This window comes from Stigmatopora nigra, chromosome 1 (assembly GCF_051989575.1).
Source record: "Stigmatopora nigra isolate UIUO_SnigA chromosome 1, RoL_Snig_1.1, whole genome shotgun sequence".
Lineage (NCBI taxonomy): Eukaryota > Metazoa > Chordata > Actinopteri > Syngnathiformes > Syngnathidae > Stigmatopora > Stigmatopora nigra.
The window spans coordinates 16,362,054-16,381,541 of record NC_135508.1 but is presented as its reverse complement, the minus strand read 5'-3'; the positions used below and the strand labels follow the sequence as shown (position 1 = coordinate 16,381,541).

At 38.2% G+C, this 19,488-nt stretch overlaps 1 protein-coding gene across 3 annotated transcripts in view; it reads left to right on the top strand.

Moving 5' to 3' along the window:
• Positions 1–19,488, top strand: part of LOC144196524 (receptor tyrosine-protein kinase erbB-4-like) — a 142,212-nt gene that overhangs the window by 53,466 nt on the left and 69,258 nt on the right. For all 3 annotated transcript variants that reach the window (XM_077716794.1, XM_077716803.1, XM_077716783.1), the window contains exon 2: positions 10,679–10,830. In XM_077716794.1, coding sequence (XP_077572920.1) covers positions 10,679–10,830 — 152 coding nt within the window. The remainder of the gene's footprint in view (positions 1–10,678; positions 10,831–19,488) is intronic.

The window sequence follows — 19,488 nt, the reverse complement described above, 5'->3', positions numbered from 1 at the left end:
CCTCCAAACCCTCTAAATTTTACATCAGCCTGAAAAGTTTGTTGAAATGATATAAGAGGCCCAGGTATAAATGCAGAGAGTGGAAGCTGTTTTGCCAGTTTCATAGGCGAAGGTCAAGTGGTCTTGCTACCTCTCTGCCTCCCTCCACCTCCTAAAAAAAGGAACAAAGAAGCACTGAACTGTCTTAAATCACAGTGCTGTGATTCTGTCTACACAGAGCGCACTCATAAATTGGCGTCTGCCCGCTACCGTAGCCCAATACCAGCCTGCCACATGCTTTATGACAAGATCAGGTCTCTAAATGAATGGCGGCAGGGGGCTCGTTAATCGTGTGCAAGTGATACACTCAAGGAGGGTGAAAGACAAAAAGTGAACTTTTTAGGAGAGGAAACTTTTTTAGTACCGTGCCTCAACAATTTAATGTAAATCTCCAAATCGTTGCATAGGCACGGTACTTCTCTAATAATTATGACGGATCAAATCACAATTTTAAAGCAACTAGTTAGAAACAACAGTCCCAGCACCAAAGATAATGCAAAATGTAATTGTAACTGATTTGAGTTATCTGAAACATGGGGAAAGCAAATAGATATCCAAAATCAATTCCTTGATGTACTTGAAATGTACTTAATTGATTTGAGCTACTTTAAATCCTGCCTTTTGATTAACACAAGAAAAAGCTACACCCACAAAAAAACCTGCATCTTCCACTAGCTATTTAGGAACATTTGAATTCTAATTATTGTATTGCGTGTTATTCTTTTTTTAGATTAAAGTATTCAATGTTTGATAAAATAAATTATATTTGTTACCCTTTTTTGAAGATTTTCTCTACCAGACTTCTAGCCATATTGATAATGTAATATATATAGCTAAATATATCCACATATATATATATCTTTTTAATTATTTGTATTTTATTTTTTAAACGCTTGACCCAGAGACTATAAGGACTCCCCCTGTCCTTTATCAAAGGTATATTTTAGGATGATACTGGAATTTAGACCTTTAACCTTGAACCCTGCAACAAACTGTTTGAACAGACTCTTCTCCCTTTATTAGAGATAACACTACGTTGTCCTTTATAAATATATTTGGTTGTGAGTCGTTTTTCTAAAGTACGATTTACGGTGATACCAACTTGATGGAGGTCAAAGAAAATGCATATGTCGATACATTGAGCTAGCAGAATCAAGTGTTTAATGTTCAGATTAAGGGCCGATAAAACAAAAAATGCAATTGAGTGCCGTGAAAAAAGTCTGCATGCAAATAAAATGTGGCTGCTATGAGATGAACTGTAATTTCATTCAGTCCTTGTGGCACCCGAAGGACGTTTACGCTATTGATTTACGATCCCAGGAGGCTACCTCGGCTTCTATCGCTATCTGTTTTTCAACAACGTCCTGTCAGATCAATAAAGTTTAAATTCTCATACATGTGTTAGATGACAGATGTGCTATCGATTTCTGTCTTCGGTATCAAGGGCTGTAAGTCAGAGCAGTGCCGCCGCTTCGCACCGGTGGCTTCTTTTGTTTTGGCATTCACGCGTGCCACCAGCCCAGACTTGAGGAAATTAATTTAGCCACACAGTGCGAATGTGCTCACGCAGACGCTTCAGAGGCACTGTTTTTCATGCTTTATGGGTCCATTTCAACAAAATCCCTACTTGAAAATAGACAAACACCCCCATTCATTTTGGGATTATGACACTGTCGCTGTTTTTATTATCATCGACTAGCCTACTTTTCAGGGTCTTTTTCATCTCACAGATCTTGTCAGGCAAAAGTGTTGCTCACTTGCATGTAGTAACTTTCACTGGAAGGAAAAAATATATATCAAAATTAGTTTACTTTGTTCTATGTCCTAGGCTAATCTGGCTAATGCCTGGTTTTGGAACATGTGAGAAGTCAGAATGCAAAGAGGAACACCGCATACTGAAAAGATGAGAGTTTTAATCACAAAGCCTCTGTAGCTGTGAAATAAATGATTTAAGGTTTAATGATGAAAATATTGATTTCAACATGATTTCAACGCAGGCATATACAGTATTTTGACGTTGACCCATAGAGCAGCGGTTCCCAACCTTTTTCTCACCGCCGACCAGTAAAGCTTTTTCTATTTTCTCTGTTTGAAAACTCGCTGGCTGAAACGATTCCGACAATTATGTGTGTAAATTATGTGGAAAAGCTTCCTACTTTAGGACCAATGTGAGTTTAGGGCACATCACATAATTCCAAAAATTCATACATCAACTCTGCTGTCATATTTAACAAATAAAAGATTGAGTTTACACACTTAGAGAAGGTGATGAAATTCAATCTCGTCTATTAGGATCTGACAGCCGTTTCTGGTCACCATACAAAATTTAAACTCGCTACGTTTCACGGTTTGGACAAACATAGCGAGAGAATCTTAACATACACCCACCCACACACCCATCCATATATCATGCTTTATAAAGATTATAGATTATTATAAAAAAAATTCTCATTTCAAGTCAGAGGACGGGATTGAGAAGATTAATATTGTTTTCTCTGACAGAACAGCACTAGGTACCTCGCAGACCGGTACCGGTCCACGGACCGTTGGTTGGGAACCACTTCTGTAGACGACAAAATAGGTAGCATTTTCCACATTTTGTGAGACGTTCATTTTTCCAGGAAGTGAGACTTTTTTTTGTTGACAGTTTCCTGTATAGTGTTAACGAATACCACAAAGCTATAAATAATACATAGTTTTGCCATCTTTTCTTCGGTGTCTGTTTGTGGTCTCATGGGATAGTTAACCTTCTCCTGTCTGGTCCTTTTCACCTTCCTGCTGTGCAGAAGAAAGGGAGATACAAGTGCGGATGCATTGGTGCCGTTTGAAACGGTTTATGTGTCGGACTCATGTAATATGGCAGATGTTATTTCTGTGAGCCAGGCTCCCCCACAAAGAGACTTGCTGATGACAAGGCAACTCTACAAGCTTGTAGATGGACCAGAGTGCCATAGCCCACTTGACATTCCATCACTGCACCAGAAGCTGACGTCTTCTTGAACTTCTTGCGCCCTGAATCATATGTTTGATCTTGACAGGGTCCCTTTAGACAGAAATGCAAGGATGTGCTCGTGCTCCTTCTCAATGCTCAACCTCATCAAAGGTGTGTTTTTGTGGAGCCTGAGCTTCATTGCATGCAAGTATGAAAAAGTGACTGTAGCCATGTCATTAGCACCATGTTCTCCCGTGTCCATCAATTTTTCTTTATGGCACGTTTCGCTACCAATCAGGTTATTCGGGTTTACCTGGCAAATGGGGAACTCTGCACCTACTCCAGAAACACTTGAAAACCAACTGATTGTTTTCCCACTCTCACTCCTGAAAAAATAATCCTTGCGCACTACTTTCAGGCTTATTCAAACATGAAAAAATGGCTTTGTGATCACCCCTCCATCTAAGCTCCTGTCAGAGCGGCCTCACACACCGCTGCCACAGCAGGCACTCTCTCCAGGCGGAGCAGGGTAATAACGCAGAAGCACCTCTAGCAGGGCTAATTAAACTGCCACATCTGTGCTTTATTTTGCATCTGGACCAGGTGGTGGCACTGCCTGCGGAACCTTGCCTTTCCGCCAAGGCGTGTGTGTGTGCGCCGTTAAACATTGACAACAGCAAGGCCGCCCTTGCGTGGATTGTCGACCTCCTGTCCTGTTTAGGCTTCACATGAATCTTAAACTGGTTTTTTTTCTTGAGAGTTGGCACTGAAACACTTTGCTGCACGATAGAAGGATAGAAAGTGTGTCTCTGTGTTCCTTTGAAAATTCCCCTGGGTGCGATCATATGCCCATAACACGGCATTCTTTGGCAAAACATTTAGAACATTCTCTTGCGATGTAGTTGATGACCCTGATGGAACTGCAGATTTAAGACCCAATGGGGGGAAATGTGTGGTAATAAAGGATCGATTTTATATGTACAGTATTTGATGACAAGTGTATGAATGCAAATGAGAGGGAGGGAGCAAAAACTGCAGATGCAGAGGGAAATTTTCTTCCTACGTCTTTGAACTGGAGGTGCGCACACAGACGTAGCATGACGGGCGGTCCGCTAGGAGCACCTGACAACCCTGCCACTAGCTTCCACTCCTTCTTGGGGAGTGCCAAACACCCAATGCAATTACTTGCTATAGCTGACTGCACCTGTACAACATAATTGAGAAGGCAACTTGGGGCTTTGTCACTAAAAGTAGCGTTTTAAAAGAGGCTGTAAGCTGCAGAGCTGCAACATGGGCCTATTACAGCTCAATCAGTGTGTGTGTAAGTTTGTGTGCAGTATGTCTTCTTCAAATCTAGGTTTGCTTGTTAATGTTTATGTTTGTTTATGGAAAGACAACTCAGTTAGTGAGGTTGATGTCTATCAGAATTCTTGAGTAACTGTCAAATATTGTAGCAAAAATGTACATGAGAGCAATGCTAAAGGCATCAAATATTCATGCATTGTCCATCTCTCTGTTCGAGCACTAATGCATTCAGAGAAAGTTTGAACGATCACAAATTTAATTAAGCTCCAGTGGTGTGACTATGGTTGACTTCTTGGGACTCTGGGATTCCGAGAAATCCCTATTCTCACATTAATGAATGCTGCTGCAAGTCACAGTCTAACGAGGAAATTGATTTGATTTTATATCATTTTGTCTAATGCAGGTAGAGCCAAAAGTAAATGAGTTGAAGAATGAATGTTAAAAAGATAGCAAAGAGTACTTTTTAAGTACACAATTTTTCTTCTTCAGTTTAATCCTCTTGCTACATTTTTCAATTTAACATATAGCTTGTAAACCAGCCTTTCCTGTTTTTTAAATTCTTCGAATCTCACATCAATAAAGTTTTTGTGAGGCAGCTTTATTGACTAATTTTTCTCGATGTCGTTAATATGGTCTTATCAAAAATGATTAGGTCGCTTAACAACAATCCTATTTGAAATGATCGATTTTGCCAAATGATCACAAAAAGGTCACATTCTATTCATCTAATTCCTTATTTATGTCTAGAATATCTATAGAAAACAATGCCAATGTCCAATTCAATTAAACATGTTTAATAAACCACACACATTTAAATAATTTAGATAAAACACAATCATGTTTTTATCCCAACAAAAAGAGATGCTACATCCCTGTTGCTCCTCTACCTCACTCATCTCACATGCGGACGCTATTTGCACTTCACCTACTAAATTACTGGCCCCTTTTTTAATAAGGCTATAGATTTTTTTGAGAAACGGCGCCCATCTTGCTGTTGATTATATCGAAGACCTTTTGTTTTATTTGCGACAAATGTCAGATTTCTGCTATTTACATCCCTCAACACCCGGACGCCTGTGAAGGGTTATTGATTCAATCTGAGATGGATGGCAATGACCGTGGAAGGTAACAGAGTGTTAATTGAGGATTATTTGGAACCTTCGAGGCCGAACGGCATCATTTCTGTGGCTGGTTGACCTCAGATATGTTCAATTTTAAATTGGGTAGTTTTTCTTTTACGCATATTTGACTTTTGAGCTTCCACTGTGTTATGTTTTTTAGAAGATGGCAGCCTGCCACATGCTTATAGAGATACCTGAAAAAGTTTCTTTCATCTGGTGCTCGTAAGAAAATTGTACCTGTTTGAACTTGGATATTATGATTTCTTTGCAATGGTACCTTTCTGTGTTGTCAACGAACTGGGTCATTCAATTTCAACTGGACCAAAGTTGGAAAATATTCAAACACAAGTTGAAATATTGACCAAATACAGATAATCTAGTCTAGGTACATATAAATAGAAAAGGTTTCATTGCCATAGGCCAGTGATTGTCAATTATTATGACACCCCTCAGTAAGAAGAAAACAACCAATGCCCCACGCACCTTTAAATAACATCACTTGCATATAAAATTGCTATTAGTACATCTCTGAATAACAAGATATATAAATATTGTCATATTTGACTTTTGTCTCATTATCTCCATAGGCCTGTCATCTTTTTGTTGTCAGGACATAAAAAATAAGACAACTATGACCGGGCGCCCTTACATCCATTTACTCAACACTACCAAAGTGCATGGTCATACTGAACATTGCGTACACTTTACAATGAACACAATGTGAACTTATCATTTAAAAGTGGGTAAAATATATATTTAATTTCCCCAACCTTAACCTTTTCCAGGACCTCCTATTTTTCCTGTTATGGCTTGGATTACGTCCTAGTACAGGGACATTTCCTCCGTCAACATATTCTAAAAACCTGGGCCAGTATCATCATGTGTACCTAATTTCATCCTGCAAATTGTTCTCATTTCCAAGATATTCAAAATCTCTAAAAGATTTAGTTTACCATTTCCAAGACTGTAAAAGATCAAAATTTCTACCGTATCTTGGTATGTAACTGTATCATTTTGCACATCTTGACTATTCATAGAGCAGAATAAATTTGATCCAAATCAGAGGTGATAACCTGTGGTTCTCTGGTTGAATGTATATGGAATGATCCGACCGAGACTATTAAGTCATTGACTCTTTCAGGGTGAAGGATGCTGATAGACTTCCAATCTGGAGCCTGCAATATGCGGCTCCAGAGTTGCATGTGGTTCTGTTCATCCCTGCAGCTGGTTATGTATAAGTATTTTGTCAGCCAGAAGACATAATTTGGCATCGGGCGTCTACAGCCATCAATAAAAGCCAAAGGGTTGAGAATAATTGAAGTCAAAAAAAGAGATGAGATGATATCCAGAAATGTTCATGTCGTTTGAATGAGGCAAATGTTGCTGGGTGGGAAAGCAGGGGAAAAAATGGTAAACTATAGGTAAGGCCTAGAGAATGAATGAATGAATGACGTATTGGGTTCTATCTGCAATAACATGTTTCCCTTGACACTTCCTGTCTGTGTCTAGATAGGAATTGTCAAATTGAAGGGCTCATTTGCCTTTTGCTTGCTCATTACATCCAACTCAAACTTATTTCCTCTTCAGGGAGAGGCCTGTGTGTGTATGTGTGTGTTTTCACCCTGCATATGAGTGTTTCATTACAAACATGCCACTCGACTTTGCGCAGACAGATTGTATTCGGAAAGTTAGTGATGTTGATGTGATTTAGAATCAGAGGGTGATGTGCGACACACTTCCATAAACACACATTGTATCCATGCATCTCCTTACCACGTGCGTTTATTGATACACACAACCATTAATGTTCAAGAACCTTCCTTCATTGTGATTCCTCCCATATGCTTCCAACTAATATTCCGCTTGGAGCAAAGACATTCAAACCAACAGACACGAACACACTCACACATAATAACACACGCAGGCAGGCTTGCGCAATTTCAGGCATCCCTTCTGTGCTACATTAACCGCAAACCTCATTTCCACACAAAGAAAAGTCACTGGATACACTGGGCCGACTCATTAAACCTTTCACACATGCACTAACGTGTACACCCACCCGAACGTAGACACACATGCATCTCCGCCTCACCCAGCTGAATCATTGTAACAGCCGATATGCCTCAACCAGTGGAGAAATGAGTTCCCTCTTGATGGCAGTGACCCTGTTTTATGTGTGATTGTATGAATCTCTTTGTGAGCCTTGGCCACCTTGTTTCATAGACTCTCGTATGTTTGTATAAACCTCTATGCTATTTTCACTTGGCCAGACTTCAATGCATATGTGGTAGAGCATGAATTTAAGGCTAAGTTCTGTACTTGGTGTACCATTTTTTTGTTTGTTTTGTTTTAATAATTCAAATTAACCAATATATGGCATGTTAACTCCTTTACAAATGTCGATGTCAATGACACAGTGATTTATACTTCTCGTCCCTCCCCTCATACTGGCAGGTTGACATTTCTGATCAATTTATCCTAGCTTTAAAATGCTCTTTCCAGTCTATTGTTTTCCCTGTAAATGAATACAACTCATTTTTCTTCAATTTTTTATTTGTCACAAATACCTTTAAGAATTTATCTTCGCAATTTTTTTGTATCTGGAAATCACAGCAGTCTTTTTTTTATAAAGTTGAAGGCGGATTAATATAGCTTTGCTGAAATAAATCCTCAAAAAACAAATTAATTATAATTGCTTCTCATTTTAAAGACTAGCCTTGCAATCATAGAATACCTGGAGTTAATAAATAGATACTCTTCTAAAACTCTCCTCCTCAAACTAGGCACCGTAGCACCATCGTTCTCCTTGGGTATTTGACCCTTTTTATACGTGCAGACAAAATACTTTGAGCTATATTTATTAACAAACTACTGTTTGGCAAGAACCCACCCAATCTTGGCTCTCTGTTCACCATGCTTAGTGTTGCTCGTTCACTTTTTTACAGCACAAATATTAACATCTTGATACAATTTGAAGTCATTCAAGTCCACGCTACATTCCGGCGATGTTTTGCAGCAAATGACTGAAACACCAATGGCTGCAGGAAGTACAATTGGTAGCAGGTGGAGGAAGAATATATGTGTTATGCTGCGAAGTGGAACATAAAAAGGATGCAAGTCAGAAAAAAAAGTAGAATGATCACAGGAGAAAAAGGCACAGAAGGTCACAAGCAGGAGGTCACAGACAGGGATGATGGAGAGGAACCTTCTTGAACCTTTCCTGGCTACATATCAGCTTCCCAGGGCTGTTCGGGATGGTTTAACCCCAGATTTGTAAGGAATCTGGGACACACCAATTAGGAGAAAGTGATGAAAAGTTAGATGATCTGAAGCGCACACTCACCTGTCACAATTTCTATTGAACCTTTCATTAGGGGATTTTGTTGGCTTCACATTGTGGAAGGAAGTTGCAAAAAGACAACGATATAAAATGCATATGATTCATTTATTCTGTTTTCTTGTATTTTTATTACTCACTAAATTTCAGCTTTTTGTTTTGAGGTGACTCAAATTTTCTAAATTTTCTTGGAATCTTTAAACTCATATCAATAAAAACACTCATTAAGGGTCACATTTGCTGACTAAATTTAATGTGCAACTTTATCAACATTAAACTGCTAAAAACTACGAAACCTACTAAAAAAAATACATCCCCAATATATTTTTTAAACTTTTCAATCAACTAAAGGTGTGTATCATGAAATAAATACACATGGGTTTAATTTGTGTCATCGCGTATTTTTTCACACACTTTCACAATTTTGTGATGATACTTTGATAAGCCAGTTACCAGAATCGATTTGGGCAAAGGCAGGCTTTTCCTCCACATTGCCCTCAACCATTTAGTTTCATTGCTGTTAGTATTTCGTATTTCGACCTGTTGCACATCTTCTTTTTTAACTATTGCATAGGCGAGCTGTCACCCAAATTATTTTTATTGCACCATTTAAATAATTATCGATTTCTCTGAGCTTTTTGAGCTCATTTAATAGTTTGTGAAAAGCATCATGACAGCTGGACTTTACTGGATAAAAGTCGGTCTCTGTGTTTCTGTATTGAACATTTTCTTCACTCTGTATGCAGTGTACATGAGTTCAGTGACATCAACTAAAAAAATATTTGGTGTCTAAAAATCATCAGTTTTTGAGTGACTAGACCCTCTGACCTTATTACACAGCTTTGAAACATCTCTGCTTTTTGTACGGATCATGTACATGCTGCTCAAGTGACCCCAGCAAGCTGCCTGTCGCCCACTCAATTAGCTTCTATAGCTCAAAACCATTCAGGTCATCACCTTTTCTGCTTCTTCATTTCCTATCCAGCTCACTGTGTCAGACTTTCTGACACGGTGATAAACCCACATGCGGAAATTTCGGGTGCTAGAGCACCACAGTGGGATGCGAAAATGGAAAGGAGTAGCTAAGAAAAGGATACTGCTTAATGTGTCGGCAAGAATGAGGGGTTCATGGCAGATGAGTAGATCATCATTCCAGAAATGTGAAGTTAACATCCAGAGTGTAGAGTTAACCAGCGTTCATGTAACTACAATATCTCAGATGTAGAAACACAAAGGCAAAATCAAAACCAACTGGCGTTAATTGTTAATGATTGTCACATGAATTGTTTAAATGTTTGAGCTGAATTATATGTGAATATATTAAAGATGGTGGCTTTTGAGGGTTGTTTCCAACTCACTTCTCACCTCTACAGCATTGTTGATCCCTAAACGAACATGCCCACGCAAGCAATTGGGTCCCAATAAGAGATTATTACGCGTGCTTTCTCACCTTTCTCGCACACACATACACACAAACAGACTTTCATTGATCGGATTCATTTTATATCCTTGCTCAGAGTTTCTTTGTAGCACCCCTCAAATCATTCCCTCTAATAACTCATCAGCGCGCATGGTCAGCAAATCTCATTTATCACTGTAGCTCAGGTCCCCTCTCCGCCATGGTTGGTGCACCCTGAGTACCCACAGCAATATGGAGGATCACCAAGTGAAGAAAGGGCCGCACACTAATCTTTGCGGAGCAAACGATCTATAAAGCAATATAGGAACTTATGAGCTATGGGTGTTGTTTGGCATCAGCGCAAGTTCAATGTTGCAGCAGTCTGTCGGATGTTTTTTCTTTTTTTTTCTTTTCCATGATATTTTAACCTTCACGTCAAAAACTTGACACCCAGGCTGATTTATGTGTCAACTGGAATTGTGTTATGTAGGGCGATGTAGAGTACAATTATATAAGTGTTAATTTGTTCATTTTTTTGTCTCCAGTTTGCCCAGGAACAGAGAATAAATTGAGCACCCTTTCCGACCTGGACCAGCAGTATCGCACCTTGAGGAAGCTCTACGAAAACTGTGAAGTTGTCATGGGAAACCTGGAGATAACCAGCATTGATCGGAACCGCAACCTCTCTTTCCTCAAGGTGAGATACCATACGTTGATTATGCCCACCAAATGCTCATTGTGTAGTACCTTAAACTCATGGCCATTCCAATGTGCCAGTTCATCAGTGGAACCTTACCATCGAATCCTTCCAGCAAGTGTAACTAATTACCCCAAAATGAATTTTCAGTGGCACATAAATTTAATGGCTTATTGATGAAGTGGAGGCGATTTTCTTTTTCTTTTTTTTTTTTTTACTACAAACTACATTTGGGAAATCTTTTATTGCTACAAATTGCATTTTAATACTATCATGGTGTACTATAGTTAAGGGACACCTGATGAACAGAGTAATTATTAACGGTAGGCATTATTTTTCATTAACAACACAAATGGAAATTTACCATAACTGAGACTTTAGGAATGAAAGGATAAAAAAGGATAATTGTAGTTCCAGGAGTGGCTTGAGCTGATGTGTAAATGACACATTATTCATATCAAATGTAAGGCTGACAGCCAATTCCATTTTTTTTTTTAACTGAGCCGTGATCATGGGCCAGAGAAAAAATCTCTTTGTTCCCTGACAATTTATCCAGCTTCTGTGAGCTCCTGGCCAGGTATCTTTGCTTGGCATTCCAAAGATGTTTTAGTGCAGTAGATAGAAGTTTTGCAAAGATCATGAATAAAATACACCTAATCCAAAAAAACGTATCACTTAGCAATACATTCCATATTCCATGTTGTCTATGGACAAAGATTCAATGAGTTATTTCCACAATGGTACTTGACCCAACTTACATGTTTTTAAAATATCAGCTTATATCAAACTTCATTTTTTCCCAAAATGTGCATTTTTGTATTTGTTTAGCAAGACCGTGGCGAAAGTTCCCTTTGTGAAATACCTTTCTACTAATAGACATGACCTTAGTCTTCATGTTTCACATCATATGAATGTGTATTATATAGAAAATGTGTAACAACCTTTTGAAGTCAAGAATAAGAATACTCTAAAGTGTTTTTTTTCCCTTACTTCAAAGGGGTTTACACAATATTTTCTTGGAGTGTTTGGTGAGGGTCATATGCATTGATCATGTTTCCTTTTATTTAATGGGGAAAGATCGCTTTACATTAAAGTCAGAGTTAAAAGTGCAGTCAAGTAAAAATAAAACTTGCTAATAAAACTCCAAAGCAGTTAACATGTTATATGGTGAGCTTTTTAAACCCATGGTAACTGGCATTTTAAGTATCAGAAGCCCACAGTTTGTATTTGTTTACTGAATCATTCCCATATTTTGTACAGTGTGTTAAAAGCAACATCCAAATATTTTGATGGCTAGCCTACAAGTTATACTGAAACTAATGGTGTTAAATGCTCATAATAAATTAACCAGAATCGAATTGTGCAGGTTAAGTACTCCTATGTACATTTTCCTGACAGGTTTATTCTTATAAATCACGACAATGGTGTGGAAAGTTCAAAATGAAGCCACTGTTGTTTCAACACCATGGACAGAGCTATTGCACGCATGCGTTTGTGCGCGTGTGTGTAATTTACAAGCCTCAGCACCATGGACAGATAAATGTGTGCGCCATCCACTTCGTGCTGTTTAATGAAGTGCATGCAGTCTAATTACTGGGCCAGTGCTATAAAATGAACACCATAAACAGTCCCATTAGGCTCAGCATCATTAGGGAAACAATTAGACATCTGGGGATTGTTAAGTGGATGTGAGGGAGGTCAGGTCCCTGGAGTTTAGGTGGTTACCTAGGGAACTATTTGGTGCAAAGAGACTCCCACCATGACTTTATACAGTTTGATGATCACCTGTTTTTCTTATTAATGAGCTCACCTCAGAATAAAACAAATACATATTTAGCTAGTTGTGATTAACGATTTGTATACAGGAGTAAGGTACATTAGAGAGATGGATTGAGAAAAAAAAAACATGTATGTTTAATAGACAACCAAAAATGTTTGGGGGATGAAACTGAGCAAGAGTTGTACTGTTTCATAGTAAATTGCCATTTTTATCATTTGAGTATATTCTTTATATAGAGACATACGGTGCATAAACTCAAAGATGAAAATGAGACCGAGGCCTGAAATGAGAGGCAGGATGGTATAGGAGTTACTGGAGTGTCAGTTTTACTGCAGACAAAAGCAGCTGCTCTGCTAAAATTACAATCTGGAGATTGTGCATGTGTGCGTATGGCAGTGGTTGCCTCTGTCACAGTGATATGGTTGGGATGAACTGGCAGTTAGATAGATGGACTGGCTCAGCGATCACTTTGGTTCCAAAGCGGATCTCTGACTTTCCTATGGTCCCCATCTACAGATTCATTTTATTTTCCCGTCACTCCATCAGATCATACATAAATCTTCCCTTGTAGGTCATGCTGAAGGTTCACTCTATGTGCAAAATACATGTTTAGGCAACGTATAGCATACAACAACAAAAACCAGCATATCTTTTTTTCAAATGATCTATGATAGCTCAAAGGTACATAAAATACACAAGTGGTGTTTTGGTATTGTGTTTGTTATTGGGATCAATAGTAAACATACTAATATCATAATTACAGACAATGTAAATATATGTTTTGCACTGTGATGAAGTGACAACTTTTTTCTGTCTTTGCATTAATTATTTACAGAAAAGCAGTGTGCCATATAAATATTATTTTGATGTCCAACTAGGACATTTTTTTCATGTATATATGTGTGTGTGTGTGTGTGTGTATATGTATATATATTCATACATACAAAAAATTATATATATATATATATATATATATATATATATATATATATATATATATATATATATATATATATATATATATATATATATATATATATATATATATATATATATATATATATATATATATATATATATATATATATATATATATATATATATATATATATATATATATATATATATATATATATATATATATATATATATATATATATATATATATATATATATATATATATATATATATATATATATATATATATATATATATATATATATATATATTCATACATACATACATACCATGTGAAATTATAACGTGAGTTTGCTTAACGATAAGGTTGTCTCTGCCTTTGCCTTGGCATCACCCTCCATGTTTGTTGTCCACCGGCGGCCTGTCACTCAGACTGACCCATTTCCCAGTAGTGAATAAGAGAACAGTGCCAATTCACCCCTGTGGCCCGCAAGCAGCTAATGGTGTCACCTATGCTCACAGACTCTTCATTAAAGTTTAATCAATACGGCCAGAGCTACCAGTCTCAAGGCAGGATGCCAAAGCAGCCACAGAGTTCTGGGACTAGACATATCTATGCAATACAACTAACATTCATATATACATGACCATTCTATTCCCACCCCTTTCATGTTGGCTTTAAAAACAAAGAACTGAAGAGAGATGAAGGACACTCAGGTTAGCGGCGTGTCACATGAAGACAGCAACACTTTTCAAACGCTTTATCTGCAGCAAGCACCACCCGGGAGTGACACAGTCAGACGGATGACATTGTCATGTCTGTGTGCTTCTCGTAAGAGACCAGTGAGGTAGATGTCTTCTTGGTTCTCTTGGGTGGCAAACAAAGAAACTTATTTCATGTAGATTACGATCCATTCATCCATTATTGGAGTCCCTGTAAGGTTAACATAAATGTATTTTACAATTCGACACCCCGCCTGTGAAGAATGTTGTTACCAACGTGCAGAATGTAATGAATGAAGAAAAACAAGTCGCTAAGTATAATTCAAACTAAGAGTGCCCCTTATATTCAGCAATTCCATTTCTTTGTGTCTAATCATATTTGAAAACGAGATTGTTTGACCCTTTGGTACATCACTCGACCAGCACAAAAATATCACATTTTTACTGGAGCTTTTTCCAAAGAAAACAATGATCATTGCTGCAATTTACAGAAGTAGTAGTGTCTTGTTCATGTGATTTATTTTCTTGAAAAAATATGTCAGGGTGATGAAACCAGAGAGTTTTTACATGAGTTTCATGAAATCCAGTTTGAGTACATTTCTTTTGCAACCATGATAATAAACTATTTGACAATTATTTTCTAATCAGCTTACATTGATGGCTTTTGAGGTCCAATGCATTTGTACTTCGGGGGCTGGCAATGAAATATTAAATCGAGGCCATCATCGTGGTAAACCCATAACATGCATGAAATCAAAGCTTATTTGAGTACTGTATGTTTGAAATATCAATGATCAGTACGTACGGCAATTCTCAATAATTCCTTATCATCAATTCATAAGCCATCAATCACAGTGAAAAAAATTAAAACGTGCTATTGTTTATAATTCATGGTAATATTTGGACTTAAGCTGTATGTGGGCGCTTTCCAACGTCATTTGTTGGTCATATTTTGAATGATTTATTTAAAGCATTTACCAAATAATGCTGAAAATATTTCTTTTTTAAATCAATGTTGTAAATAGCAATTATAATTTGATTTAAAAAAAATCATAGTTTTTTTCTACTACTAGTCACACTTGTTTTCTTAGCTTGACAGGGCTGCAGACTGCAACTGATACTCAAGCAGTTAGCAGTTCATAGTTCAAGATTAATTTTGGCACAGTCCAGTTCCTGAAAAAGTTTACCTCAAGCCCTGCACAATCTTTCACACTCATAATTTCTTATTGTATTTATAGTGTCAGCCCTAAACTGTGTTGTCGACCAACTAAATGGCTTCATACAAGTCATTATGCCTATAAAGATTAGTCCATAAAGTGGATTTGTTAGTATTCATCTGATCCTGATCCAGTCTCAATGCAACTTTTCTGTTCATAAAAAAAGGAGCCATCTTCTGCGAACATTTGTTTGATCTATATTTTGGCCCTCGGAAGAAGTGTGCTTGTGTTTCTCGTCGTAGTATTAACAATTAGGTATTGAACATGTTGGAAACAAGGCCAGTGAGCTTTTCAAGAGCTTTTATTCCTGACCCCTTGGTTTCACTCTCTGGATGATTAATTTTTTGCGTGCCATGTAGTACAATGGCATGCTCAGGGCCACTTCATAAAATAATGATGCCATAATTCTGAATCATATCTGAAGAGGAGTTTGGTCCCATGCAAATCATACACTTTGATTAGGGAGGCCGAGACAAGGTTAGCACTATTGGAACTTTACCAAAGCAGTGCAGGCATTATTATAGTCCTTTTGGAGCAAAAACAATTGTACCCTGCCCTGGTACCCTGATGCATGGTATTGTTTGGTAATTTAGGGTTGCTTTTTTCATTTCTCTTCTTTTTTTTAAGAGAACAGCTATTTTCTTATACTGATCCTGAGTGCTGCTAGTATTTTGCTGATAGATTTAAAAAAAAAAAAAAGTCAAGTTGATAATCCAAGACACATCCTGAAAATAATAGACATCACTGACAGGGAAATAAAGGAAGTGCCCTCCCACAATGGCCAAAGTGTTTTTGGAGTTTGGATGTCAGGAGGAATTTTCCCAGTGTCGGGGAGGACATGTAAAAATAAATATAATGCGAGTACTACTTGGTTTTTCCCAACCTTTTCAGCTTTACGCGTGTGTGTGTGCTCGTTTCTGCTTCTTTGTCTTGACTGATGAAAGCAGACATGGCGCACAGTTGGTTTCAGAGATGAGTGTCTTGCAGCTTCTTTGCCACTGAGAGGCAAGTGATTTCCATTAAATTAAAAGATATGGCCATGAAAGTTTGCCACAACCAAGCCCTCGCATGTCGTCAAGATAATCCCATGGGCATCTTTTGCTTATCAAATTGTAAAATATTGTCCATGACACCTTGAAATGGAGCCCTAATTAATGCACTAAATCAACTCCGAAGCGCTCAGCACAATGGAGAGTGAGTGGCCTGATGGGATAGCAACATTACGGCAAATAATAGCGGCAGATGTCTGCCGCCAAGAGGGATGTTTAAAGGGCTTGCCTTTTACCTGCCACTGAGACTGAAGGGTGAAAAAGCATCTTTAAAAACCTTAGCTTTTCCAGACAACCCATTTAATTACACATTTGTGTTCGGGAACAGTTTACATGTGATTTCTTAATCTCAAAATTTGCCAAAGACATCTGCACATATGGGTAAGATGTTTAAATAATCGTCCCAGTAAATGACTTCTACCATGGACCCTCTGATAACTGGATGACCAGTTCTAACAAATGTGCCACGGCTACCCAGAAGCCGCGCTTAATATTCAGACGGATTGGTATGAGCTCTCCTTTAACTGTGAAATGTTCTTTCTGGCATGTATTCCATTGGTCTAAAGGGATTTCTAGCCTGGTTAGATGCTATAACATCCGAGCAGTTGTGCAGTCAAACACACCAGTATGCACACAAAGACAAATACCTTGTGTCGCGACAAATCAGGACATCCATCAGCGATTAGGATTTGATTCAGGGGTAATGAAGCAGCTCAGCAGCGCTACGTGCTTTGTGTCACAAGCACACATGACAGAAATGGCTACCCTTATCACAAACACACATGCATTGCACACGGATTCAAGGCTTTTTCAGAATCTGACACTGTTTTCATTCACATCGCTGCAGCTTGGTTATCTAGCCTGAATGCATTTGTAGTTTACTAAGTGCCTAAAAGGAGACAACAGAAACACGATCATTTGGCTACAAGTTGAGACGGCTGTTTCCACTTTTCTGTACATCAGTAAGGCTGTTCTGGCATGGTAGTTTGCTCTGTGAGAAGTCAATAGGCCACAATCTATATTTGTAACCTCCACTGCATTTGTACATTTTCTGTTTTCTTCTCGTGTGAGAAAAATTGCTACTCTCGCATCCCCTTGTGTCATTTATGTCCACAAGGTTTTGCCACAGTGTCACATTTTGGGGGAATGTGATGATGGCCTTCACACACTCCATTTTGGTGAGTTGATTTTTTTTTTTCTTAACCCAAAATGTATCCTGACAACACATGGTGCCTTGCAGAAGCCTCTTATAAAACAATCTTTTGTGAGATGGCCAGCCTGTCTGAGACAATAAGTGTCACTACTGCAAGCCAGAAACTCAACTGATGCTTTAGGCCACTCAGTTATAAACACACAATCAATGGCACGGCATCAAACTCACAACAATAGGCTGCCTTAACATCATTTTAGGTATAATATTCTAAAAATAATAGAAAAAATGCTATCTTACTGTCTCTTCTGTTGATCTGTGCACTCAAATCCAATGCCCCCTTCACAATTTTGGATTTGTTCAGATTTTGCCCATGATTATCCTCGAAATAGAAGTAACATTTCTTGTTTTAACATGTTAAACAGTCTTTGCAATTCTAGTTTCTGTATTGTTTAGTGCTCACAATTGTGAGTATTTTATTGTGTTGTTGCTTCTGTATGAAGGAAGAAATAAAGTAGGAAAACTTGAAAATGGTTAATCGATGGATAATCAAATAAGCTAGGACTGTTAGTTGGTATTTTGTTTCAAAACTGGCTCTACAATTAGAGTTTACCTCAGTTAAGCAATGCCACATACCAAAAAAAGAAGGAATTTGGTGGTTTCTGAAGACATCTTCACAGTGACATTTTCCTGGATTGGGCTCTTTTTATCTCAAAGTCAATGGCCCACTCAAAGGCCTAAATTTCTTTCTTCTTTTTTTTTTTTAATACTCCACAGGATTTCTCCAAATCTTGAATGTCACACCCGAGTGCTCTCAGCATATTTAGCAGCCAAATAGCCATATGAGGTGAAGGGGTGCACGCAGCTCTTACGTAGCCCATTGAAGCGAATTGGTAAACAGGTCCCAGCCCGCCCATTGACTTTGCCACCACGTGGAGGATTCAGATTGCACGGCCCGCCGCTGCCAATTCCTTGGGCTCAAACTGTTGAGAGTCTCTGCTGACATGCACCACTGCACTCTCCTTGACTCACTGGCAGAGTGCTCTATATGTATGGAAATGAGTCGTAATCACCATAATATGTGTCCCATCTCTTGTATTGTAACCACGTTATTATATTTTCCACAGCTCAATGCCTTTTTGCCCTTTATCCATCAAGTTTTCCTCCCTTCTGAGTTTCATAAGCCTTTTTCCCTTCTCTTCTCTCTTTTTTCGCCTCCTTGTTTACCTTACTGCTCATCCAGATCACAGAAGCAGATGTGCAATTAATTATACTTAAATTGCGCGTGCTATTTTTCCCTCCTTCGTGTCACTACACCTCCTGTCCATAAACTTTCCCAATGTTTGTGACTTTGTCAAAACATCCTCAAACAACCATCTTATTATAATTTACAAAGAGGACCGCATGGCGCTTTTATTGTAGTCTTGTTGCATCAAATGCTCAAGTATCTCATTATTTTCCCAATGCAGTTGTGACTTGAGGAAAGAAAAGTGAAATAAGGTCATCTTGGTAATCTTTTCATTCTAACATTCCTTTTCCCGACCTAATCCGTTCTCGTTTGATAAGTCAGCACTGACTCTCACAAATGTGCCAATCCATGAAGTCTAATCATCTGTGAGCACAGTTTTTCAAAGGCCTTTTGAAATGATCATACGCTGGCGTTTTCTCAAAATCCAGAGTGCAACCCTGAGGCGGTTCCTTGAAAGACAAAGCGGATGTTTCTTTGCATATTCACTGGCAAGGTGCTCCAAAGCTTGTGGAGGAAATTTTAGCCTGGACACTTAACCAAAAACACATTGGTCATTTTAAGTCGTCGTAAG